This window comes from Equus asinus, chromosome 7, assembly GCF_041296235.1.
Source record: "Equus asinus isolate D_3611 breed Donkey chromosome 7, EquAss-T2T_v2, whole genome shotgun sequence".
Taxonomy (NCBI): Eukaryota; Metazoa; Chordata; class Mammalia; order Perissodactyla; family Equidae; genus Equus; species Equus asinus.
This window is the reverse complement of record NC_091796.1, coordinates 105,239,424-105,265,793: the sequence shown is the minus strand read 5'-3', so window position 1 is coordinate 105,265,793 and position 26,370 is coordinate 105,239,424. Positions and strand designations below refer to the sequence as shown.

General features: G+C 63.9%; 2 protein-coding genes across 14 annotated transcripts in view; one reads left to right on the top strand and one right to left on the bottom strand.

Moving 5' to 3' along the window:
* Window positions 1-20,649, top strand: part of BEGAIN (brain enriched guanylate kinase associated) — a 48,053-nt gene extending 27,404 nt beyond the window's left edge. For 5 of the 9 annotated variants that reach the window (XM_070514321.1, XM_070514324.1, XM_070514327.1 and 2 more), the window contains 5 exons: window positions 12,174-12,335; window positions 13,824-13,890; window positions 15,008-15,115; window positions 17,560-17,643; window positions 18,437-20,649. In XM_070514321.1, coding sequence (XP_070370422.1) covers window positions 13,840-13,890; window positions 15,008-15,115; window positions 17,560-17,643; window positions 18,437-19,762 — 1,569 coding nt within the window. In that variant the 5' untranslated portion in view covers window positions 12,174-12,335; window positions 13,824-13,839 and the 3' untranslated portion in view covers window positions 19,763-20,649. Of the gene's footprint in view, window positions 1-7,876; window positions 7,967-12,173; window positions 12,336-13,823; window positions 13,891-15,007; window positions 15,116-17,559; window positions 17,644-18,436 lie in introns of all 9 variants that reach the window. The other 4 variants (XM_070514320.1, XM_070514322.1, XM_044774322.2 and 1 more) reach the window with 1 other exon arrangement.
* Window positions 20,650-25,008: 4,359 nt separating this feature from the next.
* The window catches only part of WDR25 (WD repeat domain 25), a 138,362-nt gene continuing 137,000 nt past the window's right edge, over window positions 25,009-26,370 (bottom strand). For 4 of the 5 annotated variants that reach the window (XM_044774323.2, XM_044774324.2, XM_014854559.3 and 1 more), the window contains exon 7: window positions 25,009-26,174. In XM_044774323.2, the coding sequence (XP_044630258.1) occupies window positions 25,953-26,174 (222 nt within the window). In that variant the 3' untranslated portion in view covers window positions 25,009-25,952. The remainder of the gene's footprint in view (window positions 26,175-26,370) is intronic. The other variant, XM_070514328.1, reaches the window with a different exon arrangement.

The following is a 26,370-nucleotide window of genomic DNA, read 5'->3' as shown; positions in this document are numbered from 1 at the left end:
CCGAGGAAGTTGCATTTGAACATTGAAAGAGGGAGCAGAGGAGCAGCCATGGGAGAGAGGGATCCAGGCAGCAGGAACAGCAGGTGCAAAGGCCCTGAGGCAGGAGATGCTGAGTGTGGCTGGAGGAGGGAGGGAGGGAGGGCAGGCGCAAGGAGGTCCAGGAGGTGATGGGAAGGCCGCCTGCCCGGGGCCTGCAGACCAGCGTGAACACTGGTGTTGGCTGGGGCTGTGGGCAGGGCTTGAGCGGCAGCGGAATGGATATGACTTACTTTCCACAAGATCGCTCTGGCTGAGAGCAGATAAGGGCAGGGGCCAGGAACCAGCCAGGAGGCCGGGCAGCAATCAATCTGTGAGAGAAGCCGGGCCCAGGGGGGTGGAGGATCTCTTCCGGAGGAGTTGCTGGCCTGGAGGGAAAGGAATGGGGGATGCCTCCTGGCATGGGGAGGGGCTTGCCTTGCTGGGGTGGGCGGGGAGGGGAGGCTGTGGGTCTGGGGAGGGCACGGGGAATTTGAGGGGGCCCTGCAAATCTGCGCTGCCTGCGAGCCACCCGAGCAGAGATGGAGGCAGCGGGCGCGTGTACGCTGGACCAGAGGAGACAGAAGTTCAGGGTCCTCAGCAGAGAACCGGTGTTTGTGGCTAGGGTCACCGTGGGGCGAGTGGGCCTGGGGAAGGGGAGAGGCCTGACCCGGGCACCTGCTGGTGTCAGGGGGTCCGGTGGATGAGGACACTGATGAGGGCATTTCGAGAAGGATGGCGTTTGCAGGAGGAGGGAGGGTCCGGCCGTGTCACTGGCTGCTGAGGACTCAGGTCACCTGAGGACCAAGGAGGGTCCCGCAAGAGCCGGGTGGGCGTTGGTCCTGGCAGGATGGGAGCCAGGACGGACATTTCCCTGGAGCAGAGAATGAAGGTACCTGCAGGGTCAAGAGAGGGTGGTTCTCAATATGGGAAGAGCACCTGCGTGTTTGCGTGCCGGAGAGAAGGATCCGGAAGAGAGGGACAAAGCGGTGGCTCTGGAGTGAGGGGAGACGAGCCGGAGCGGTGCCGGGAGCGTGGAGGGGCTCCCGGGCGGGCTGTCTGTAGTAACAGCGGGTGACGCCGGGTGTTGAGGCAGATGCTGGTGGGTGGGTGGACCCGGGGCGACATCTGTGGAAGTTCCCTTTGGGTGGCCTCGTTTTCTCAGCGGAAAAGGAAGCGAGGTCATGAGCTGGGGGGGAGGGATGGGAGGTTGAGCAGAGGGGAGAGGGGTGAAGTCATCTTCTGGGCAGGTGGGGGAGGGAATGGAACAGAGATTCCCGGATGAGCAGAGGGTGAGGCTGTCAGCTCAGCTGTGACTGCCCGGTGTCCGTGCGAGTGCAGGCGCTGAGTCCGTGCAGACGTGGCCTCAACCAGGGCCGGCCCCGACCCCAGTGTTAGCACGAGGAAGATAGACACATAGAGGGGGGATCTGAGGGGCTGACACGGTGGGGACGAGGTGGGTGAGGGGCCGTGAGAAGCTGGCAGTGTTGCTGGAGCGAGGGCGCCTCAGAGGGCGAGAGCTGGAGAGAGCAGGGTGTCGCACGTGGGATCACTGAAGGGTCCAGCGTTGGTGATGGCACAGTGGGGCGTCCCAGTGGCTCTGGGTCACCCCGTTCGCCCCAAGTCACTGTTTCAGCAGGTGTTGGCTGTGCCAGCTCAGTGCTGGACCCACGTTCCCTGCCCGGCAGTCCCCTCGCCCAGGCCGACACGTCCTCTGTCCGTCTGCTCTCCGTGGGCCTTTGTGGCTGGAAAGGACTGCCGGGGCCCCTCGCTGGGGCTGGGAGGCCTGGGTTGGGCCCGCCTTCACTCACGGGTGACACACCTCAGGTTCTCCATCCACAATGCAGGTCTGATGAGGACTGGTGTGGACAGCGGTGGGCCGTGACCTGCAGAGAGTGGGCTGAGGGACACCCGAGGCTGATGGCCCTGCCCCCCGCTCGCCCTCCTCGGACGCCCAGAGCCCTGCTGTTTGTCTCTGTTCCTCTCTGCGGGCCAGGGTCCCTGGGCCTTCTCTTAACGGGCCTTTCCTGAAGCCGCTGCTGGGAGCTCAGGGCCTCTGTGCTCTTGCTAGACCAGGGCTGCCCAGAGGCCGTGGGCACCTCCAGCACACGGCCATCAGGCCCTGCCATGTGCCCTGCCCCGCACCAGGTGCTGGGACCCTGAGGAGGAGGAGCAGACACAGCCCCTGCACCCAAAGAGCACCCTGTTCCCTGTAGAGCTGGGACAGGGACAGTGGAGAGGGCTCCTGACCCAGCAGTAGGTCTAGGAGGGCTTCCTGGAGGAGGTGAATAGAGTGAACCTAAGAGCAGGGAAAGGGGTGTCCTGAGCAGGAGGGGCAGCATGTGCAAAGGCCCAGGGGTGACTCTGCAACTGCCCTGTCCACCTGCCTGGGTTGCCTTGCTTTGCCCCAGCCCAGGGCGCCCCTGGGTGTGCCCACCCACCAAGGGCTCACCAGGCATCAGCGCCGCCAGTTTCCAGCACATGGCTCTGCTTCTGCAGAGAGAGGGGGCAGCAGGAGCAGGGCTGCAGCCGCCTGATAAGATGGGGCAAGATGAAGCCTTTCCTTCAGCGTCTCCTGTCTCCTGTCTCTGGGTGGGAGGGAGCAGCGGAGCAGCCGTGTCACCTGAGGCCGTGGGGTGGGCGATCGTTCCACTGGGCGACCTTGGTCGGTGGGCCAGGAGACAACAGGACCTGGGTGGGCGTCAAGTTCGAGGAGTCCTTGCACCCCTGTGGGGTCCTCCCTGCACCCCTGTGGGGTCCTCCTGGCTGTGGGCCCCCGTCGGCACTGTGACACTCCCCTCCCTGGGCACAGAGGCACACACGGGCACCACCTTCCCAGGAGCTTTGCACAGCAGCCTGGCAGCCGTGGTGGCAGCGCCCAGGGTCCCATCTCTGTGCACATGGCGTTGCCTTCTGCAGGGGGACTCAGGAGTGCCCCCCGCTGGGGGCAGGGGATAGGGGGCCGGGACCGTTCTGCAGGGACCCACCCCTGGGCCTGCGCAGGGCATCCCAAGAGGCTGATGGGCTGTCCCAAGGAGCCAACTTGAGGCCCAGCTTGGAGAGGACCAGGCTGGGTCGGAGCAGCTCTGGGACAAAGACTGTCTCCCAGGGCCGGGGTCACCTTGGCCCAGCAGCCCGTTGGTGGTAGCTCTGAGGGTCGGTCCACGGTCTCTGCCTCTGCCCTTGAGCCTGGGCGCTGGCAGCGAGTCCCTGTGCCCGTGAACAGGTGTTCCAGTGGCAGATACCAGGGCAGCCAGTGGCTCAGGGCTGTGTGAGAGGCCGGGGGTAGGGCATGGCCAGGGCGCTGCTCCTCGCTGGCGTTGCGGGGGTGGAGGGAGGTCTTGGGCTCTTTGCAGCCACCCCCACTTCTCCAGCCCCAAAGTAGCCCCAGGGATCTAAGATCGCCAGACCCGGCCGCCCCAAGACCAGATCGGCTCCTCGTCGCGCACACGTTCATGCAGCCACTCATTCAGCACGAGTCTGCTGGACGCTGTCTGTGTGGGGACCCGGGGTGGGTGCCAGGGATGGAAGGTGGAGGAAGGCCAGTCCCATGGGAGGCAGGGAGGTGACAGGGTCATTGTCCTCCAGAACGAGACAGGGGTGAGGAGGGCAGGCTGTCCCAGGAGGTGGGGCCGAGGGAGGAGGGTCGGCCTGGAGAGAGCCGGCTGGCCCAGGGACCAGCGAGGACAAAGGCCCTGAGGTGGAAGGAAGGGGCTCCGGTGTGCAGCCTGAAGGCCGGCATGAGTGAGAGCGGCCAGAGCAGGGCAAGGTGGGGCAGTAGGGGGTCCGAGGGGCCTTGGGGTGACAGGGAGTCATGGGGCATTCTGACCGGAGGCAAGTCACCGTCTGGCTGGGTTTGGTGACATGCCATCTGGGGCAAGAGTGGAGCAGGAGGCCCAGGCGCCATCGCTCAGCGATGACAGCACAGCGACTGAGCCCCTGGAATGCTCACTGACGAGGAGCCGCGTCGGTACCCGCCCAGGGCCGGCTAGGGCGTCAGGGTCCCCCCCAGGCCCTGGGTGGGAGGAGTTAACCTGGAGCAGGGGGAGCCAGTGCGATCCTGGCAGAGGGGATGCGGGGACAAAGTCACCAAGATGAGGAGCTGCCTGCAGCATGTGAAGAATGACAAGCAATTTGGTGCTGCTGGAGCGTGACTGTCGGCCGGGGCCGAAGCGCCAGAGCCGGGCGAGGACAGGCTGTGCCCGGGGGGCGGCCGCGGGACGCAGGCCCTTGCTGGCCGCCGAGGGCTCCTGGCAGCTGGGCGCTGGCGGGCAGTGACTTCTTCAGCCCAGCCCCAGGAGCGCGCCCCAACCCAGACCCCCGTCGCCAGAGCCCGCTGGGGATGGGAGCCACAGGCCCGCCCGCTGGGTGCGCCTCCCCCCCAGGAGCCTGTCCATGCCACTGGGCAGGGGAGGATCTCCTCCTGCACCCGGGCCCCCGAGCTCCTGTGCCCTTCCTCCCCTGTGCCCAGCACGGCGCCACGGGACCAAGGGGAAGGGGGAACAGCCCTCCACCCCTCCAACCCCACTGGGACCCCAGGTGGCCCCGAGTGACGGAGGAGGAGCGGCAGGAGGTAGAAAGGGAAAGAGAGGGAACCTTAGCGAGGAAGAACCAAGAAAGGCTTCCTGGAAGAGGTGGCATCTGAGCAGAGCCTCACAAGAAAGGAGAGGATCTGGGGATTCAGAGGAGGGAGGTGAGGGCCTTCCCAGTGGAGGGAACAGCATGGAGAACGGCCTGGAGCACAGGTGGGAGTGCGGCCACATCTGGGGGAATCAGGAACAGAGAGGCAGCTGTCCCTTCCAGTAGGGAGAGGAGGGAGGGAGCCTGGCTGGCTTGAGAGCAAAATGTCCTGTCGTTCTGCCTGTGGCAAGGTATGCAGGCATCAGGGGGGGTCAGGCGTGGCTGTAACCCCCTCTGCCCCTCTCTCTACCTTGGATGAGGTCAGAGGGCAGCCACAGGTGGCCGCAGCCATCTGCATCTGTACCCCGGGGGTGACGCTGGTGCCCCTCGGAGGCCGAGATGAGGTGGGAGAAGCACCCGGTGTTCGCTGTGCCCCCTTCTCCACCCCCAGCCCCAAGGACCCTCGGCCCCTCAGAGCTGGCCTGGCTGGTCTCCCTGCTCCCTGAGCCAGCCACTCCCTGGGGGCAGTCAGACGGCTGCTCACATTCTGACCACCCCCTGCTCCCCGGGGGCCAAGTGCGCCCTTGACTCCTGGACGGCTCCAGGCCCCCCGGGGGCCCATCTCATCCTGAGAGACACACAGGGCCGGGAGGCAGCTGTTCCCCACGTGTAGACACCCACGTCCACGAGGGGGCCCGGGATCACCGAGGCCCGGGTGACTCAAGGCAGGTCAAGCCTTGGCGCCCCGGGCCAACCCTCTGTCCATCCCTCTGCTCAGAGGTCACCAGGCCCTTCTGCCAGCAAGGGCAGGAAGTGGCCTTTTGTGCCTGGCTAGGGTGACACCGTGGCTGGCTGTCCCCTGGGTGGAAGCTCCACCATGTTGGCTCCCGCTGGGGCAATCGCTGGCCCCGCTGACAGCCAGCAGCTAGGAGAACCCAGTGGGAGCCAGTTAATTCTCTCTTCCTCTGTCTCGCTGGGTACGTCTACTCTCCTCAGAACACTCTGGCAGGCCTGTGGCAGAGGTGGCACTCCCGCGGCCATCCTCTCGCACCCCCCAGGAGGGGCTGGCAGATCTGGTTCTTGTCTCATCCTCACCAACGATTTGCTCTGTGATCTTGGGAGAGTTGCTTAACCTCTCTGGGCCCCAGTTTTCTCATCTCTAGGTTGGGGGCCCTCCCCATGTCACTGGCTGAGAATGAGAATTTTCATCAAAACAAGAGTAGGTTGTCAGTGACAAATGCCTCGCGTGTGACCAGAAGCAGAGTCGGGGTCGAGTCACAGCGGGACCCCCACTCACTGTGCCTCCAGGCAAACCTCGCCCCTTTCCTGGGCCTCGGTTTCCCCCTGGGTCCCAGCCTCCCTTCTTCTGAAAACTCACCTGCCGGGAGTCCCTCCTTTGGAGGGGCCTTTGGGGGCAGGGCCTGGCTGACGAGGGCCGAGAAGGGGACTCCCATGGGAATTGCCGGCCTCGGTCGGGCCACCGAGGGCAGACTGGTAGTCTCGGGGTGCTCCCAAGGGAACCAGCCCCTCCGGCCCCCACTCTCTGTCCACTCAGCAGTGTTGGGGTCACTTCCAAAGTCCCGTCTAACCAGAGACTAGGCCGCTGTCCCTCCGCCTCCACCTTGGCGTGCTGGGCCCCTGCAGACCCGCTCAGGAGACGGGGCCAAGGGCAGCCCATCCGGCTGACAGTGGCTGGCTCAGGGACATGGTGGCGGATCTGCAGCTCCCAGCCCAGGGCTTGGGGCTCCCCGCTGCCCTGCTCAGCCTGTCAAATCGATGCTTAACATTTTTTTTTCCAGCAAGATCTGATCCTTAGTAAATTTTTTTTTCTGATTTTTCATCCTCACTGTAGGAAATATGACAAATCCAGAAAAGTATAACAGAAAAATTTTAAATTACCCAGAATCCCACCCCCTACCTGTAACATTAGCACTTCTTTCCTTCCATTATTTTTTGTGGCTGTCTGTTTGTGGTGTTTTTTTTTTTTAATTTTTTATTTTGCTGAGGCAGATTGGCCCCGAGCTAACATCTGTGCCCATCCTTCTCTATTTTGTATGTGGGATGCCTGCCACAGCATGGCTTGATGAGCCGTGTGTAGGTCTGCCCCTGGGATCCAAACCCACGATCCCTGGCCGCCAAAGCAGAGAGTGTGAACTTAACCGATGAACCACTGGACGGGCCTATGCAGTTATTCTTTTAATTTTACTTTTTTGAGGAAGATTAGCTCTGAGCTAACATCTGCCGCCAATCTTCCTCTTTTTGTTGAGGAAGACTGGCCCTGAGCTAACATCCGTGCCCATTTTCCTCTACTTTATATGTGGGACGCTGCCACAGCACGGCTTGATGAGTGGTGCGTAGGTCCACACCTGGGATCTGAACCGGCGAAGCCCTGGGCCACCAAAGCAGAATGTGCACACTTAACCGCTGCGCCACCAGGCTACCCCCCTGCAGTTATTTCTAAGGGGGATTATACAGCTTTCTCTTGACATGAACATTGGCCCGTGACTCAGAGCATTCTTCGGGAGCCTGGTTTCTGGGGCAGCATCCTCTCATCAGATTCCCGCTTTGGCCCCGGGCCAGCAAGGCCACCCGAGCGTCCCTGGAGAGACTGCAGCGGGGGTCACCATGGCCAAGGCTCGGATGTGTAGGCTGTTGCCCCCAGCAGGGTGGCGCCACAGCAGAGCCAGGGGAGGCCTGTGTCGCTTCTCGTGTCCATCCACGCGGCTGCCACCCCACTCCGTCCCCCCCGCTGCTCCCTGCCCTGACCCCTAACATCCACCAGGTCCCACAGCCTCCAGGACCGCCCCCCCCAAGTTGTCCATTCGCGTCAGCCATCACGGTGTCCCAGCAGAGGTGGGGGGCTGGCGTCACACTGTCCCTCCATCCTCCTTGCCTCTTGGGTTCTCTGACCAATGGGTCCTTCCCGCAAGGAGCGGGAGCCAGGCGGCCCCCCAGAGCTGGGGAGCCTGCCCCCAGTCCCGTCTGAGGCTGAGAGGCTGGATGCAGACCTGCGGGTGGGGACCTGCCCCTGGTGGGACTCGGTGCCACCAGTGGGCTCAGGCAGCAGGTGGACAGGCTGGGTCCCCACCCTGGTTCCTCCCCCTGCCCCCGCCCCCGTGCTGATGACAAGGAGTTTTCCTGCCAGGCGTAGGGCGGAGCACCATCCCTCCGTGACGGTGTGCCCGTGGTGGGCGGGTGCCCCCGGCCGCGCTCTGAGCAGCTGTGTCCTCTCTGCCCACAGGCTGCGCAGCCCCTGGGTGCCCTCGTGCCTTGGGCAGCCCCGCGTCCTGCAGGGCCGGCTGGCCAGGTCCTCGCCCTCGCTCTGGGACAGGTAACCTGCCTGTTGTCTCCCCGGCTCCTTGGTGTCCCCACATCTGTCCCCAGACCTCCATCCCACATCCACATCAACACCCCGAGACAGACGGGGAGGCCCAGACAGGGGAAGGGGTCGGGTCGCCCCTTTCTGTGCTATCCCGTCTCGGAGGCGCGGCCCTCATGCCCCCACAGCCCACTCCCCGGCCCCAGCCAGGGGCTCTGTCCTGAGTGGCCAGAACGGGTTCCTGGGGGACGGTAGGAGGGGATTCCTCGGGGCCCCGCTCCTCACGGAACGAGCTCCTCATCCTGCCCTGGGAGGTGAGAAAGCACTTCTGGGGCTTCCGGTGTGCAGGGAGGGAACCAACCCCCCCACACCTCCTGTCACGCCAGCTTCGGATCCTGATTTCATTCACCAGGACACATGCTGAAGCAAGGGGACCTCACAGGCTACAGCCTGAGCTGGGCTTCCTAAACCCCCACCTGGGAGGGGGGTCCTGATCTGGAGGGTGCGGCACTGGCTGGTCTGGTCACAAAGGACTTCCACACACTCCCCATGCACCTGTCAGGGGCTGTCTCCAGACGCTGGGGACTCCGAGCCACCTCCCCACCCGTGGGGAGGAGGAAGCCGCAGCCCCAGGCCCCCAAGCGGTTCCCCCAGATTCCCAGCGGCCCAGAGGCCCCACGTCTACACGGTGCTGCCTGTGACATCGTCTCCTGGTAGTTCTGATGACCCCGGGTAGTGCAGGGACCACCACGACAGCGCTCCTTCCCGAGGGTGGGGGCTCCCCAGTGTGGGCACACAGTCCCTGTATTACAGACGTGAAGACTGAGGCTGAGGCCTGCCAGGGCTCGGGTTAATGCCCTGGCAGGGGAAGGGACGGAGGCACCACCCAGGTGACCGCAGACCCCAGGGTGCCCAGCCTAGAGCCCTCCCTGGACCAGTCCGAGGAGGGGACATGTCCAAAGTTTCTGAGTAGCTGATTGCCAGGACTTGGTGACAGGCTGTGAGGGGCAAGGAGGGCTCACCATGGCCTTTTGGGGTCTGACTGGGGATTGAGGGTGGTGGGCCCTTCCGGGGGGTGGGGAGTGCAGAGGGCAAGGAGCGGTCAGCATTGGACGCACTGAGTGTGTGGTGCCTGCGGTCATCCGGGCAGACAGGACGCTGGGCGCCGGGACATGGGAAGAGAGGCCCGGGCTGAAGCTGGAGGTTGGAGAGGATCTGTGTGGGCTGGGCGTGGGGGACACTCGGCCTGAGATGCGCAGGGGCGGGGCGGGGCGGGGTGCAAACCCGGGCCTGAGGGGCAGCCTGGGCACACTCAAGGGGTGCAGATGCAACAGAGCCGGGGTGGCAGAGATGGGGAAGGACACGGTGGGGCACAGGTGCGGGGGAGCCTGGGCGTCTGCTGTGACGGAGAGGTCGGGAGGAGTGTCTGGGGCTGGGGGCCAGGCGCCTGCAGCAAGCGGGCTGGGGTGGGGAGCGAGGAGGGGCAGGAGTCAGGGGCCGGGGCACTGCCAGCCCAGGCCTGGCCAGGGTGCAGCTTGGGGGTTGGAGGGCGTGAGGGGCACAGGGAGGGTGGGAGCAGTCTTGGAGGGGTGGTGGGACAGAGCCACCCGGTATGTCTGGAAGGCCGTCCATCTGGGGGCCAAGGGTAAACTGAGGCTCAGGCGGCCGGCTCGGTGAAGCTGGGTGCCCCGTGTGGAGAGGTCTCGGCCCAGGTGCCCCTCGGCAGGTCCTGGCTCTGCCGGACGGAGCCCACCTCACAGCCCTGTCATACTCTTGCCTCGTTGACAGGCCTGTTCCCTTGCTCATCGCCCATGTCCCCTCGAGATGGTAGGCTCGGTGGGGCGGGACCATGTTGTCTTACATGCTGCTGTGAGGTGCTGTGAACAGGGCCGGGTGGCAGGAGAGGAAGGAAAGAGGGTGACGGGTGCATGCGTCGTGGGATGCTGTGGCTGGGTCTCGTCAGGAGTGGGCTGTCTGCGGGGTGGCAGGGTATAACCTGCGGCTGCGGGTGGGTGGCCAAGCTGGGGGAGGGAAGGTGGCGAAAGTCGCTGGTCCTGAGGCAGGGGGCTGGGGCTTAAGTGGCCACACGAGTGGACGGGTGATGCTTTCGTCTGGGATGAGAGGAGACTGACTTAAGGGGCTGCTGCCCCACCCCCAGCCCGACACTGTGCCTGCAGGGGGTCAGGCACAGGGGATGACATGGGAGAGCCCCCAGGAAGCTCATCACGCCCCTGGGCCTGGCGGGGGGCACTGTGGGATCTGTGACTGCAGGGTGTTCGTGGTGGGGCAGTCAGGCACGCTGCCCGGAGGAGGAGGCTGGACATGCGTGGGCAGCCGCGGGTGTTCTGCCTCTGGGCTCCCTTCTTGCTTGTCACTCTCCAGCCTCCTTGGGGAACTACTCTTGGGAGGCCCGCCCCACCCTTCTCCGAGGTTCTCAAAATGCAGGCTACTCTTTATTTATTTTAAAAATGTAGCCCTGGGCAGGACTCCAGGAACGCTTGGTCGCAGTTCTCTGCCTGCGCCCGTGGTGAGGCGGATGTTTACACACGGCCCAGGGCTGAAGAGCCCTCTGCCTGGTGCTGGGGAAGCTCCCGCCTGTCCCGGGATCCCGCACTGGCCTCTGGTCTGGGAGGCCCTGAGAACACGGGCTCTAGCCCAAGGTCCCACAGCACATCCAGGCATAGTCGGGGTTACCAGGCATGACATCTGGGGACTCCCCTCCTGCCCCCACCCATGGTCTGGAGCGGGCACTGTCCACCCTCCCCCCCCCCAATCCCACAGCAAACCCACCAGAAATTACCATCCAAAAGGGTGTTGGATCCGGGTGGTCCCCTGAGGGCGTGCACTTGTTCCAGCAAACTGACGGCCTGCTCCGGCCCCCCTCCAGCTTGGGCACCCCTCTGGGCGGAATTTTTCTGAGGGCTGTGGGGCCAGAGGGCAAGACGGGGGCAGTCCCTGCTTCCCAGGGGGAAGCGGAGGCTCGGGTGGGTAGTGGGCCCCTGGGGGCAGATGGAGGGGACCAGTAACTAGGTCTGTGGGACAGCGGAGCCCCTGCCCACCCCACGGCACAGGCTGGTGCCCATCTTTGGGCCACAGCACCCTGGGCTTCATCGTCACTGTAGTGCGCGGTGACAGGGCAGCGCCCACCCAGAGCGCTGAAGAGCAGCTTGAATCTTGGCTCTGTTGTGGCGAACACCCTGCGGTGCGACCCCGCGCCCCTCCCGGCGCACAGCAGCCCCCTTCTCTGCAGAGAGCAGCTCTCGCGGCCCCACCTCAAAGCCGAGTCCTTCGGCCAGCAGCCCCTGCCCTCTGGGGCCTGGTCAGTAAAGGAAAGGGCCGTGGAGCGCGTGTGGACCTGTGGGCTCCTCTCCCGGTGCTGCGTGGCTGCTGACAGGAGGGGGTGGTCCCTGCCCGGGTAGAGTTCACAGCCAGTCCCCTGGGCGCGGCCCCCACACCCACACCCACCCCTCCGCCTTGTGCCCAACTGATGACTATGCTCAAGTGAGCTGACTGCCACGGTTCAGAGGCCGGACTCTCCTGAGTCTGTTTTCTGAGCCTGGGGGCTCAGCATCTCGGGGTCCCCCAGTCTGTGGGGGAGAGAGCCTCAGGAGCGGGGCCTGAGGGCTTCCTGGAGGAAGGGGACACAGCAGGCTGGGGCTTTCCTGAGTTTCTGATGCTGTGTGCGGCCAGCTGGCCACTGTGGTGGCTGCTGCCTGGGCATGGGGCTTCCTGGCCCGTCCCCTCCCTGGCCCGGAGGTCACACAGCCAATTTGGGGAAAAGAGGCCTGGTCTAGGGTGTGCCACTGACACCTCTGGGCCTCAGAATCCCCACCCAGCGCTGTGGAGGAGCCGAAGTTGGAGCCCTTGTAAGCTTCCCCATCCAGAGGTCGGCTCAGAGAGGGAGGGCCGCCCTGTAAGCCGCCCCCAACACGAGCCAGGTTCTGGGGTCCAGGCGTTTCTCCTCCCAGGTGACACCTCTGACATGGCGCTGCTGGAGGCTGACGGATGACCTGGGCCCGACTGGCTCAGTGTCAGTCCCTACGCCTGAGGGTCCGTCAGCCTCTAGTGCTGCCCACAGGGGTGTGTGTGTGTGCGCGCGTGTGTGCGTGTGTGAGTCTGGCCAGGTGCATGCGGTGCACGCAAGCCCGACTGGCCGGCGCGGCCTCAGTTTCCCCGCGCTCAGCGCCGCGGCCCGGCCCGCCGCCGCGTGTCGTTTCAGCGCGCTGCAGGAGCAGAAGGGCGAGCTGCGGAAGCGGCTGTCCTACACCACGCACAAGCTCGAGAAGCTCGAGACCGAGTTCGACTCCACGCGCCACTACCTGGAGATCGAGCTGCGGCGCGCGCAGGAGGAGCTCGAGAAGGTCACGGAGAAGCTGCGCAGGTGAGGGGGCGGGGCGGGGCCCCGGGGTCTCAGCGCAGAGCTCTGCCTCCCACCGATCTGGTGACCCCATTCGCAGATGGGGAGTCCCGGGCTCAATGAGGGCCAGCTGCTTTTCCAAAGTTGTACTTTGTGCCAAGAGCCACCAAACCAGGATCTTAACCCAGGTCTGGCTACTGCCAGGGACAGGCTCTTCCCACAGAAGCGGCCATCTCCAGACCCCGACTGGTCCGCCAGGGTCCCAGCCACGGTCCCCTGGGTCTCTGATAGGAAAAATGATGTCTAGCCCTGGAGATGAGCCAGAGGTTAGGGACCTTGATGAACCAGAGGTTAGGGACCAATCCCTTGAGCAGCAAGTGAAGCGTGGATGAGGGACCCTGAGCAATTACTCCCTTAAAAACCAAACTTTTCTGGGGCTGGCCCGGTGGCGCAGCTGTTAAGTTCACACGTTCCGCTTCGGCAGCCAGGGTTTGCTGGTTCAGATCTGGGGTGCGGACATGGCCCCGCTTGGCACACCATGCTGTGGTAGGCGTCCCACATATAAAGTAGAGGAAGATGGACACGGATGTTAGCTCAGGGCCAGTCTTCCTCAGCAAAAAGAGGAGGATTGGCAGCAGTTAGCTCAGGGCTAATCTTCCTCAAAAAAAAAAAAAAAACTTTTCTGAAAACACTGTTTTGCACATTTTCCTAAAACATATTACACACTTTCCAGCCTTCCTTTAGGAAGAACGCAAAGAGAAGGCAGACTTTGCTGCTGGGCCGGTTTATTTTAAATATTTATAGAGCACTAGCTGATGCCATGTCGAGACAGGAGTTGCCAGCAAGGCTGGCTGTCCTTTCAGGGCACATCCTGCTGGGCCTTCTGGGTGTCCCCATAGAGTCCTGTGGGAACCAAGCTTGGGCAGCACTGTCAGACCTCGGTGAAGGTCCCAGCTCTGCCGCTTCCTGCTGTAGGCACCTCTAGCCTCAGTTTCCCCATTAGCGAGACAGGAGGCAATAACACTACACGCAGGTTGCCGAGAGGATGGAGTCTGTCCCGAGCTCCCTTCCGCTGTCACACTGCGTGGCAGCAGTAGAAGCAGAGCGCCCGATTTTGCCCCGCACTCGCCTCCACCTTCCCGTCTTCCAGGGGAACCAAGTCTCCAGCACTCATCCCGGGCCCATCGCATGGTCAGTCTTAAGGCCTGTAAGAGCTGTGTGTAAAACGCCAGTACACTGGCTCTGAGTGAGGACCTGACTGAGTCGCCTGTGAATGACAGGCCTTCCCCTCTCATCTCCCGGGGGTCCTGGACCCTGACCCAGGAAAGGCCTCAGCAGGTTAGCTGAGATCGACGCTTTCTGCTGTGTGCAGAGGGGCAATCAGACCAGGGTGGGCCAGCGCATGGGCTCAGGGGGCCTGCTTTCAGCCCCGCCCTGCTCATCCAGCCGGTCGCTGGAGGGGTCATGGGAGGCTCAGGGCTCGCACCGGTGACCCATTGCCTCCTCCTCCAGGATTCAGAGCAACTACATGGCGCTGCAAAGGATCAACCAGGAGCTGGAGGACAAGCTGTACCGCATGGTGAGGCCCCCGCCCCACGGCCCTCAGCTCTGGACCCCGGGGGAGCCGCCCTGCCCATGCAGGAGCCAGGTCACAGGCCTTGTTTCCTGACCCCCTGCCCCTTGGGTCCCACCCCTTTCTGCACTGAATGGGAGGGTGCTGTCAGGACAAGGGAGTGGTAGGGTTCAGAGCTACCCCGTGAGCCTCAGCAGCAGGCGGTGCATGCCGAGCTGGAGGCGTGAGTGGGAGAGAGGACGCGCATGCACTGGGGACCGCCAGCCAAGAGACCCAGACCTGGGAGGACGGAGGCCTGAGTTCGGGCCCCGGGTGAGCCAAAGCTGGGTTTGAGCCCCCATGGCGCCTCTCTCAGGACCCTTCCCTCTTACCATGAGGAATAAACGAGACCGGGCCGTGCCTGGCCTGGGGCGGGGCGGGCAGAGACCCTCCTGGAGACCCCCCCTTCTGCAGACAGCCGGCACAGCTGCGTTTCTCTCTGTTGGTGGGGCTGGGGAGCCGTCGGTGTGAAGAAATAGAAGTGGTGGAGGTGGGCCCTCTGGTCCCCTCTGACCTCAGAGCTCACCCTTGAGGACGGGTGGGCCGTTTCTGGCACCTCCCTCCACCGAGAGAGAAGTTCCCTCTTTTTAGTGGTTGCAAGCTTATTTTGTTTTTGGAAATCAGAAATGGCTGTTCGACGCCTGCCTGTCTTCCAGCTGCTGGCGGGGGCTGGGGTGGCTCTGCTAGGCCCCTGGACAAGGGCCCTTTCCTTTCTGAGCCTCAGTTTCCCAATCTGTCCAGTGAGATGGGCCAGGCTTCGGGCTGAGCACAAACCATCTTCTCTCGGTCCTCACCCCAGCCTCCCAGGAGGAGGATGTGACTCCTGTGGTGCAGATGAGAAACTGAGGCTCAGGCAGGCCGTGACGTGCCCGAGGCCATCTGGCTTGTCAGTGGTGGCGCGGGATTTGAACTTGGCGGGGGGGGGGGGGGTCTGTGCTCTGACCTCTGCACTCCCTAGCCCTCCAAACACCTCATCATTATCGGCTGCAAGAGGGCACGCGTGTGGCCTAATGGCACAGCGGGGCTTGAGCCCAAGGCCTTGGCTGACGGCTGACCACCCCCACCACTGCCCCGCCCCCCGCAGGGCCAGCACTATGAGGAAGAGAAGCGAGCGCTGAGCCATGAGATCGTCGCCCTCAACAGCCACCTGCTGGAGGCCAAGGTGACCATCGACAAGCTCTCGGAGGACAACGTGAGTGTCAGGCCATTCCGACCCCAAGGGGCCAGGCCCAGGCACTACGGCCCCGGGCTCAGGGGGCTGGCCCAGCGGCAGGTGGATGGACAGGGCGGTCAGGGCCTCCAGGAGCACCTGGGCAGTCGGGGAGGACAGGGGCTGCCTCCCCAGAGATGCACCGCCGAGGGCGTCCTGGAAGACCCTGGAAGGAAAGAGGACTCGAGGTAGGGAGCACTGGCCAGATCATCCTGTTCATGGCAGGCCTTGCTGACCCCGCTCAGCATTCCTGCCTTCAGCCAGCCCCAGGGGCATCAGAGCTGTGTGGCCACCCGTGGGGCCCCACTTTCAGGGCCGTGGGACATGGGCCCGGCTGCCCTCCACCGACTCCTGACAGCTGACCCCACACTCACTAATTCCGTCAGACCCTACTGGGCTCTGAGGATATGGTGTGAACAACACAGGCAGAAACATCCCTGCCCACGTGGAGTTTACATCCGAGCCGGGCAGACAGACGGAAAACAAGCGAGATGCGCAACCATGCGCTGTGTCAGAAGTGCTAAATGCCGCGGAGAAAATAAAGCAGGGAGCGTGCGAGGGAGCTGCCAGTTGCAGGGGTAGCACATTTCAAGAGGGCGCTCCTGGGAGAGGCTGCAGCAGCCCAGACCCGAAGGTGGCAAGGGAGCTGGCCACGGGATGTCCCAGAAGAGCGTTCCTTCCAGGCAGAAAGAACCACGGTGGCGAAGGTGGGCCTGGGTAGTTCGAAGAAGAGCAAGGCGGCGCGAGTGGGCTCTTGGCGGGAAGGAGGCCCAGGGTCTGAGGTCAGAAAGATGAGGCCACAGTGTATAGGCTCCCGGAGGAAGCTGGGTTTTATTCTGAGTGAAACAGGGGGCCACTGAAGGTTCTTGAAGAGAGGAGTCACAGGACTGGACTTGGACTTCTGCTCGGCTCACAGGGCTGCTGCTGGGAACAGACTGTAGGGGACGAGGGCAGGAGCAGGGAGACCGAGGAGGAGACTGGCAGCAATCGGGGGAAGGACGGTGGGGCTCGGCCCGCATGGCGGCCGTGGAGGTGGGGAGAAGGGCTGCGATTCTGGTTATATTTTGAGGATGGAACCAACAGGATTGACCAAGATTTTGGATGTAGGGTGTGAGAGAAAGAGACGGGTCCTGCCGTCTCCTGAGCTGGGGACGCCGGGGGAGAAGCAGGCGTGGGGACAGCAGGAGCTGGGTTCCGCAGTGCGCTGGACGTCCAGGAGGAGATGCTGGGAAGACACTGGGACACTGGAGATTGGGGTCTGGAGTTCAAGGCCGAGATCAGCATGCTCTCGGCGTTCAAGGCCGCAGATGGGTTGGGATCACCGAGGAGCCCTGCAGATGAGAAGAAGGGAGGCCCCAGGACAGGGCGGCTGCCAGCCGTCTGTCAACCACCCAGCGGCAGACCTGGGCTGGCTGGGCAGCCCCCGCAGTCCTCTGATGCCAGTGGCAGCCAGTCGTGGGCCTCACAGGGGTCAGTTCTCAGCTCTCAGCCAACTCTGCCCTTCCCAGGAGGCCCATGGAGGCAAGGGGGCTGGGGACCCAGGTCCCCTCCACTGCGCAGGCCAAGTGGGGCAGCAGCCTCAGCAGAGAAGGAGGAGGTGAGGGGCTCCAGGTCCAGGGCGGGGGGATGAGGAGGGCGCCCACACCTTCAACAGCGGGCCTGAGCCGCAGCACACCTGGCCCTAGTTGAGCTGAGGCCTGGGAGCAGGTGGGCCCCAGATTCCTCACTGTCAGAGCCCTCAGGCCGAGGGTCCCTGGGTGGGGCGGGAGTGAAGGCCCACCCACAGGCACATGCAACAGAGATTTTCCAAAGACGAGACCCAGTCCCCTCCATTCCTACTGTTTGCATCTGTTTTCAGCTCAGGAGGCTGAGCCGGGCCCCGCCTCGACCTGGGGTCACACAGGCCCTCTGTCCCACTCTCCCTGACCCTCGCCCAGCCCTGCAGCCACTCCCATTGCCAGGCCATGCTCTGAGCATGTGGCGTGGGCAGCCAGCCTGGGACTGGGGGTGGCAGGCGCTGCAGCTCCCTCCTCATCCTTATGCCAGCACTGTGCCCTCAGTTCTCTTTGGAGGGACTTGGGAGGCCGAGGGACGGGCAGACCAGGCCTGTCACCATGCCTGGGGCCTCCGAGAGTTCAAGAACCATTGAGTCTTTCTACCCCTGCCCCCACCTTGTGGGAGGGTCCCATCTGGGGCAGCCGCAGGACTGCCTGGCAGGGCCCCCTTCATGCCCCAGCAGCTCCAGGTCAGAGCCGAGGCCCCCATTCTGCAGGCAAGATTGTGAGGCCCAGAAAGGGTCCTTGTCCCGCCACCCACATAGCCACTCTGCCCACCGGCTCTCTGTGTTGGCCACTGGGCGCCGGTCAGGGCGGCAGGGACCTTGGCAAGGGGCAGGCCTGCGCCAAACACCTTCTCTTGTCTTCCAGGAGCTCTATAGGAAGGACTGCAATCTGGCGGCCCAGCTGCTGCAGTGCAGCCAGACCTACGGCAGGGTCCATAAGGTGTCCGAGGTAACGTGGGCCCGCCCTGCCAGGCCGCCCGCGCCACTGGGGCATGGCCACTCCCCACCCCCAGGGGGAGGCGCTGGGTGAGCCTGCGGCCTCTGCCCCCGGCGCCCCCGCAGCCTTTCTGAGAGGTGCTGGAAGGGCCACCCCACGCACACTCCTCCCGGTGTGGACAGCCGCCCATTACCCCCGGTTTCCTCTGCCGGCTGCTCCTTGTCCCGGCTCCATGCCCCCCCCACACCGTCCTCGGAGCACTGATGGGGCAGAGTGACCCAGTGTGAGCCTCACAGAAACCCTGCAGTTCGGTTTGGGCACAATGACTGGCCAAGGCCACAGGGCTCTCTGGTGCCAAAGCCAGGCTGCCCCTCTCTCCACGCTCTCCCGTCATCCAGGCCTCCGTCGGTGTCCCCTCTCCCTGGGCCACCCCTGAGACACTCTCAAATAGATCAAACAGTAGTGGGATGTCCCCACAGGCACCAGGCGCTCCTGCGGAACCTGCTGGGCGCCTGGCCCTGGATCTTTGTTGCATCTGTTTCTGAGTCTGTGTGTTCAGGAGCCCCCAGGCCACATGACTGGGGGGTGGGGGGAGCAAGTGAACCCCTCAGGGGGAGGAAATGCGGGGGCTGCGGCGGGGGGGGGGGGGGAGTAGTACAGGTGACCAGGGGTCCTGAGGCGTCCTGGGCCCCGGCTCCAGCTGGGGAGCCCGGCGCAGCTCCCTCCTGGTCCACCTGCCGGGGCTCCGCGGCAGCTGCGGTCCCGGGCTGACTGCCGCCCCTGTCGCCGCCCCGCCCCGCCGCAGCTGCCCTCGGAGTTCCAGGAGCGCGTGAGCCTGCACATGGAGAAGCACGGCTGCAGCCTGCCCTCGCCGCTCTGCCACCCGGCCTACGCCGACAGCGTCCCCACCTGCGTCATCGCCAAGGTGCTGGAGAAGCCCGACCCCGCCAGCCTGTCCTCCCGCCTGTCGGACGCCTCGGCCCGCGACCTGGCCTTCGGCGACTGCGGCGAGAAGCCGGGCGCGCGGCCCCCCTACAAGGGCGACATCTACTGCAGCGACACGGCCCTCTACTGCCCCGAGGAGCGGCGGCGCGACCGGCGGCCCAGCGTGGACGCGCCCGGGACCGACGTGGGCTTCCTGCGGGCCCAGAACTCCACCGACAGCGCGGCCGACGAGGAGGACGAGGCCGAGGCGGCCGCCTTCCCCGCCGCCTTCCGGCACGAGGCCTTCCCGGCCTACGCGGCCTCGCTGCCCACGTCCAGCTCCTACTCGAGCTTCAGCGCCACGTCGGAGGAGAAGGAGCCGGCGCCGGCGGGCACGCTCCCCGCCGCGCAGCAGGCCCTGTACCGGCCCGGCCGCGACGAGCTCTTCGAGCGCGCGCCGCCCGCCGCCGCCGCCTTCCAGGGCAGCCCGCGCTTCGCCAAGGCCGCGGCCGCCGTGGCCGCGCCGCTCGAGGCCGAGGTGGCCCCGGGCTTCGCGCGGACCGTGTCGCCCTACCCGGCCGAGCCCTTCCGCTTCCCGGCGTCGCCGGGCCCGCGCCAGGCGCTCATGCCGCCCAACCTGTGGAGCCTGCGCGCGCAGCCGGGGGCGGCGCGGCTGCCCGGCGAGGACGCGCGCGCGCGCTGGCGGCCGCTGAGCGTGGAGGACGTGGGTGCCTACCCGTTCCCCGCGCCCGCGGCCGGCCGCGCGTCGCCCTGCAGCTTCTCGGAACGCTACTACGGCGGCGAGGGCGCCGAGGGCCGCGCCAGCCCGCGCTACGCCGCCTACAAGGCCGACAGCTTCCCCGAGGGCGCCGAGCTGGCGCGCGGCCGCCGCGCCGAGCCCTGCTTCCTCCGCGCGGCCGCCGACCGCAGCCTGAGCCCCGGCCGCGCGGCCGACCCGCTGCCCGGCTACGCGCCCGGGGACGCGCCCGGCGACAGGCTGTGCGCGGCGGCCGGCAGCCCCGAGCCCGAGCGCAGCCCGCACAGCTCCAGGGACTCCCTGGAGCCCAGCTCCATGGAGGCCTCCCCGGAGATGCTCCCGGCCGCGCGCCTCAGCCCGCAGCCGGCCTTCGCGCGGACTGGCGGCGCGGGGCTCAGCCGCAAGGACAGCCTCACGAAGGCCCAGCTCTACGGAACCTTGCTCAACTGAGCGCCGCCCGGCCCGGCCCGGCCCGGGGCCAGCCTCGCCCCCGCCCCGCCCCCCGGCCCCGCCGCCAGGCCCCTCTCGTGCACCTGCCCCCGGCGAGCCGGCCGAGAGCAGGGCCCGCCCCGCGTTGTCGCGTCCGCCCCAGCCCCGCCACGGTGGAACTGCCCCCAGAACGTTTTTCACATTCCAGCGTCCCTCCCCACCTGAGATGAGCATTCCCCCCTTTTATAAAGTGAAACTATTTTTATAGAGAAAAAGGGTCTTTCTTAACGCACTTGGCCTCCAGCTCCCTGGATGGCAGCCTTGGCGTTTTCAACACAAAGCTCCTTTATTTTTCGGATGAGGGCAAGTGGGGCTTGCCCCTTGGAGGGAAGGACGGTGTCCTACGGAGACACCCCGGTGAGCCAGTGACAAGGGAACCCCGAAGCTCTGTCCACAAAGAGGGGAACTGGAACGGGTGAAGGGATGGGAAACGTTTTAAACTGTTTTCGCCGTGTGGCCGACACCCCCCGAGCTCTCCCGTGGTCCGTCGTCCCAAGTGGGGCCGGTGCTCGTCCCCCAGTGTCCCGCTCCCTGGCACCACCTCGCTCTACCTCAGACGTATGAGGCCCTCTGACTCCCGGTTTCTGTGGCTTGCTTTCCTGTCGTCCGCCATGCATGCCCTGTCTCCGTTAGTACTGTATTTTGCATTCATTAATAAAAGACATCGGTGGAAAGAATCTGGGTCTGGGCTGTTTCTTCTCCCCGCTGCCTTCTGATCACAGGGACATGTGGCCCTGGTGTCCTTCCCCGTCTTCTCTCTGCGGCCGAGGCGTCTCCTGACCCTGATGCTCCTGCCCCCACCGGGCATGTGTCGGGTTTGAATTGCCATTGTCTGACCCGCTACACTTAGGAGCGCCTTTTAGACGGTGTTCCTTTACCTTATCCCACACATTTCTACTCCCTCATTCATTCCCACATCTGACTTTGCTTCTGCATAAAAGATTCCCTACGATTCCTTTAGGGCGGCTCTCCTGGTGCGATTCTCCCAGCTTTTATTTCTCTGAAGATGTCTTTGCCCGTTTTTGAAGGACATTCTCACTGGGGAGGATGTGAGCAGGTGGTCCCTTTGCCCCAGCACACAGAGATGCCACCTGCGCTGTTCTCTGGCTTCCCCTGGGGTGCAGCCTCGCCAGCTCTCCCTCCGGGAGCTGTTCCCCTGGTGGTCATCTGTCTTTTTCTCCCAGCTGCTCAGGACCATCCCTTTCACTTTGGTTTTCTGCAGTTTCCCTGAGGTGTGTCTTGTGGGTTTATCCTTCTTGGGCGTTCACAGGGAGTCTTGGATCTGTGGATTGATGTATTTCATCAGTTCTAGGACATTCTCAACTATCCTTTTTTTTCTCTGCCGTTTTCTCCCTTCTCTCGCCCTGGGATGCCGTTGGAGCGATGGCAGACCCTCTCACTGTATCCTCTTCGTCTCTTCTGCATGGGCCCCATTTTCATCTTGCCATAGTGAGTCTGCGTCATTGGTCTGCCATTTCACTAATTCTCTTCTGCTGTGTCCACTCAGCTGCCAAACACAGCCACTGACTTTTTAGCTTTAGTTATTAATGTTTCCCATTTCTAGAAGTTCTGTGCAGTTGTACACATCCAGTATGCTACTTTGATAGTCTCCTATGCCCTAGAGCTGTTTCCAAGCTTGTCCTTTATTTCCTTCAACACCGTGGGCACAGCTGGTTCAACGTCTGGGTCTGGGGCTTCCTGCCATCACGTGGGGCCCATGCAGATCTGTTTCTCTGGGTTCCTGACCATGTTGCCGTGTTTCTTCGTGTGCCTGGTTATCTTGGATGCATGCTCATCAATACCCTTGAGAATGTACTTGGGTGGGGGGGGCGGTTCTGCAAAGTTCTGCGGGGGCGCTTTATGTCTGTTCCTCCAGGGGGCCTCTGGCTCACCTTGGCCTGGGAGCATGCCTGAAGTTCCCTTGCCCACCCAGCTTCGTGTAGCTCCCAGGCGGGTCTGCCTCTTGCCAGGCGACCCCAAGGAAGGTGGGCCTCAGCTGTGGCTCCCAGCATCCCTGCACTCGACCTGCTTCTGGAGGAGAGGCCAGAGCCCACCTGGCTGCCTCCCCAGGAGCAGATGTGCCCCAGGAACAGCCTCCCCAAGCCAGAGGGGGCTGCGGAGAGCCTTGGGGGTCAGCTCCCCTCTCTGGGGCCCAGTTTCCTTGTGGGCAGATGGGGGAAGTGAGCCTCACTGAACTGGGGGCAACTGGCAGGTGTAGGGAAAAACATGTGGCCCCGGGCACCCACCCAGCAGGCTCTCACCCAGAAGGGACCCGAGCCTTGTGAGCCCCAAGTGTCGGCGTGCGATTGGGCAGCAGGGTTGGGAACCCCGAGGGCTTTGTAGCCTTGGCCCAGAGGGCCTTCTCAGATTCAGGGTCCTGGCCCTCCCAGTGTCATCTCAGTGCCCCCCTAAATGGCTCTATACGTCACAGAGCTGTCCTGCCATGGCCTCCAAAGCCAGCCACAACCATAGCCAGTGTGCGGTTCCCTCTGCCAATCACCCCTCCCTCCACTTGGAGTCCTGCTGACCCCCAATGGGACCCTGTCTGTGCACCCACCACCCACCTACCCATCCATATACGTTTCTTCTCGACCCCCAGCGGGGAAGTGTGGAGCAGGGATCTGCCGCCAGCTTGCCATGTCACCTTAGGTGAGTCCCTCTGGGCCAGTTTCCCCTTCTAGAGCCTGAGGACTCTGAAATGAGATTCCCAGGGACCCCTAGACAGTAGGTGGCCCCACCGTGTGGAGAGCCCCAGGCTAGGCCAGAGGAGGATCCCGGGAGGGGGAAGATCACGGGCCACGGAGTCACACGGTCCTGGGCACGTCCCTCTGCCCTCCGAGCTGCAGCTTCCTCAACTGGACAGCGGGGATGGCAGCGACCTCACGGGGGACTGCGAGACCAGCGCCACTCAACAGTCATGGCCTCGCGCTGGCAGCACACAGCCATGCTGGCGTGTCGAGGTGAAACCGTCTTCTCCCATGACAGCCCGGATCCGTATTTCAGATGTGCAGGTGAGGGGAAAGGCAAGCTCTGAGCCCCGGGAAGCGGGTGGCGGGACGGCCCGCTTTTCTTTGGCATTCCCGCTCCTCACTTTCTGCATTTAGCTCTCTTGTTTTAAAGTTGCAAATGTGAACTCCCAGACACCCTACAGAGGACCAGAGCGAGCCTGTAAGGATGCTCTCTGGGAGAAAGCATTTGGAAAAAGAAACAGATAGAGACATGCAGGACACCTGCCATTCTTCAGAAAAATTACCTAAAAAGGGAGGGGCTTGCAACCAGCACTCATGGGGCACTGGGCTGAGAAGCCAGATCCACAGAGAGTGGCATTAAGAAACAGAGGCTGTGGTTCTGGGGCGCCCTGGACACCCCCTGGCTCCACGAGGATCAGAGCTTTGGTTGGGTCAAGGGCACCCGTGTGGGAAAGAAACGGACTTCAAGGACAGAGGTTTAGGTGGTGTTTGCCCCGTGGGGTGGGAAGGTACTGGTCTATGAAGCCCTTCCTCTGCATTATCTCCCCGGCTTGTCCCCACTTTACAGATGAGGAAACTGAGGCTCAGAGAAGCAAAGCACGTGCAGAGGCCGGATGCAAGCGGATGATGGGCCTGGGACCCGAGCCGGTCTCCTGGCTCCAAATCCCACGGTGGCAGGCAGCCAGGGGGTGGGCTCAGCACAGGAGGGGGGCCGGGCAGCCCTGTGGATGGGGAGGTCATCCCATGGCCACACCCCAGAGCCTGACTGAGATGATCTATAAGCGACGCTCACTAAGCGAGCGATGATGTTAACACATCCTGGTGGGGAAAGCACGCAGCACACCCTGCCGTGAGAGCTCACTCAGGAGATGCCCCCCAGCAGGCCAGGCAGACGACCGCCCGCTTCAGGCTGGGCTGGAAAGCAGGACGTCTGGACTCCAGCACCAGGGGCTGCAGGCAAGGCGGGGGCAGGAAAGGCCAACGACAGGCGCCCTGGGAAGGCCAGTCCCCTCCCTCCCCTCCCGGCGTGTCGCAGTTCATCCACATGTCACTCATTCACCCCACAAATGTGTGCTGAGGGCCTGTCCAGGCCGGACCTGGGGAGACACACTGTCCTGAGAACACAGGGGGCCCATCACCCTCCCCTCCAGCTCTACAGGGGAGCTGTGCCTGGCCAAGGACCCTGGTCTGGGGTGACGTGTGACAGAAGCCAGCCAGTCAGGGTCCTTCCCTGAGACTTGTCAACGGGGAATGGAGGAGGGAGGCCACCCTCGGGGGGGGCTCCTGCCGTGAGACTGAACCTGGTCGAGGCTGATGCACAGGGAGGACGGGAGAGGCCCCGCCAACCCTCGGCCCAAGGGCTGAGAACGGAGCCGGACTGCGCCCTCCGGCCTAAACTGGCTGGACTCCTCCATCGAGCGACTGGACTGACTAGCATTAACATTATTATTCATACTGCCAGCTGCCGCTGCCTGAGCGCCGGCTGCATCCAGGCCCTGCCACAGCTGCACGGGTCCAGCCTCAGGAATCCCCGCAAGCTGGCTACTGGTGGTTCTCACTTTACAGAAGGGAAACCGAGCCACTGGGCAGCTCAGCACTGGCTGCCGCCACACGGTGACGACAGGCGATGGCAGGGTTTAAGTAGACGTCTGTCTGATCCCAAAGCCCGCGTCCTGTCGGCAGGCCACACCTGCAGTTGTTCACAGAAGGCCCACTGTGCGCCAGGGGCCAGGCACAGAGCGGGCACTGCAGCCCTGTGAGGCTCACACCCACTGTGCGTGTGGGGCTGGGCGGCGCCAGCATCAACAGCATCCGGGGAGCCGAGCGCCCTGGGGGAGGAGACTGAGCTTGCCGGGAGGTGGGAAGAGGCCTCCCTGAGGCCCACCGTCTGCGCAGAGCCCCGAATGAGGGAGGGAGGGGGCGGGGGAGGCCCAGCAGAGGGGGCAGCAGTGCGATTGGCGCACAGTATGGGGAGCCATCATCTGGGAAGGCTTCACCCAGAAGTGACCCAGGGTGGGCTTCACAGGTCACAGAGCTGCCCCTCAGAGCCGGGGAAGTCACCTGCGGTGCAGGTGAGAGCGTGAGCGAGGCCCGGCAGGACAGCTGTGTGAGGGCACCGGGAACATCCATGGCCGCACCAGGTGCTGAAGGACGCACGCAGCCTCCGCCCTGCTCAGGCCAGGGCAGCCCCTGTGGGGGCCTCCACTTCTGCTGGGGACCAGACCCACTGGGCACGGGATGTGATTATCTTTATTTTCACCAAATCAGCCATTCTTGAGCCTAAAAAGTGAAGGGGATCCCACCTTGAGCTCCCAGCACTCACTGGGACCCTGCATCCTGCACGGGCCTGGGGAGCGCATTTCTCTTCACCCTTCAAGAGGCGGGGGTGAGGGGTCACTTGGGACCATGTGCTCACGGCAGTGGATCCCTGGGCTCGTGGGGGCAGCTGCTCACTTATGGCCCTGGCGGGGTTAGTCCTCATTGGCCTGCCCAGATCCCCGGGGAGCTGGGTCTTCCCAGCCCAGCTCCTTGCAACTCCTCAAGGGCCCTTTGCTCCTCCACATTGCTGCTTCACCCAGGGCAGACACACTCGCGTGGGCAGCATGCACACCAACAGGCAGTGGGCAAGAGGGAGCCTAGAGGGCCCAGGGCTTGGGCAGACCCAGGGGCCCAGCTGGCCACGCTGTGTGTGCACAGCTCGAGGGGCCTGCGCCCTGTGAGCAGCAGGGCCTGCCATGCTCCAGCACGGAGCTCCTGAGGGCAGACCTCAGACCCACAGTTCCCCAGAGCCTCCATCTGCCCTGGGCACTCCCTCATCAGGCCCAGCAGAGCCAGGCTGACCCCATCTCAAGCCCCCACCATCCTCTTTGTGTCAGAGCTCCTGTGGGCCTGCAAGACGAAGCTGCCAAAACGTATCTGCCGCTGAAATAACCTAAGAAATAGCAAAACACTCACATTTATTGAGCGTCACCAGCAACCTGCCAGGTGCCTTCACTAATGTGGTCCTCATGACCCTGAGACAAACGGACTTTGCCCCCATTTTACAGATGAGGAAACTGAGGCTTACAGGGGGGTGGAGGCAGCCAACCTCGAAGCCAACCTCAGTGCTTACACAACCCACCCCACAGAAGAAGGGGAGCCTGGGACCCTGCTGGCGTCTGGAAGGTTCCACACTCGGAGGCTCAGTGCCAGATCTTAACATCGCCCTCCCACGAGCAGGTGGCGAGGACGGAGGGCAGCACAGGGTGGAAGGTGGTGCCGACACAGGCCTGGGCATGCCCGGGCAGTATCCGCGCTCGGCTGGCAGTGCGGAAGCTGTACAGCAGGGCCCGGCCGTCAGCGCTGCCCGTCACCAGCAGGTCCCCGTCCGGGGAACACTCGCAGCCCACCGAGTAGCCTTCCACCTGCAGAGGGCGACACCGAGGGTGAGCAGGCCACAGCGGCCCCCACGCAGTCCCACCTCTTCCTCCAGCCTGTCCCTGTGAGGGCGTTATTACGCCCACCCTACAGAGGAGCAGGCTGAGGCCCAGAGCAGGCAGGGAGCAGAGCTGGCTTCACACCCAGCAGCCCCAAGCCAAAGCCTGAGCTCCTCCCGTGAGG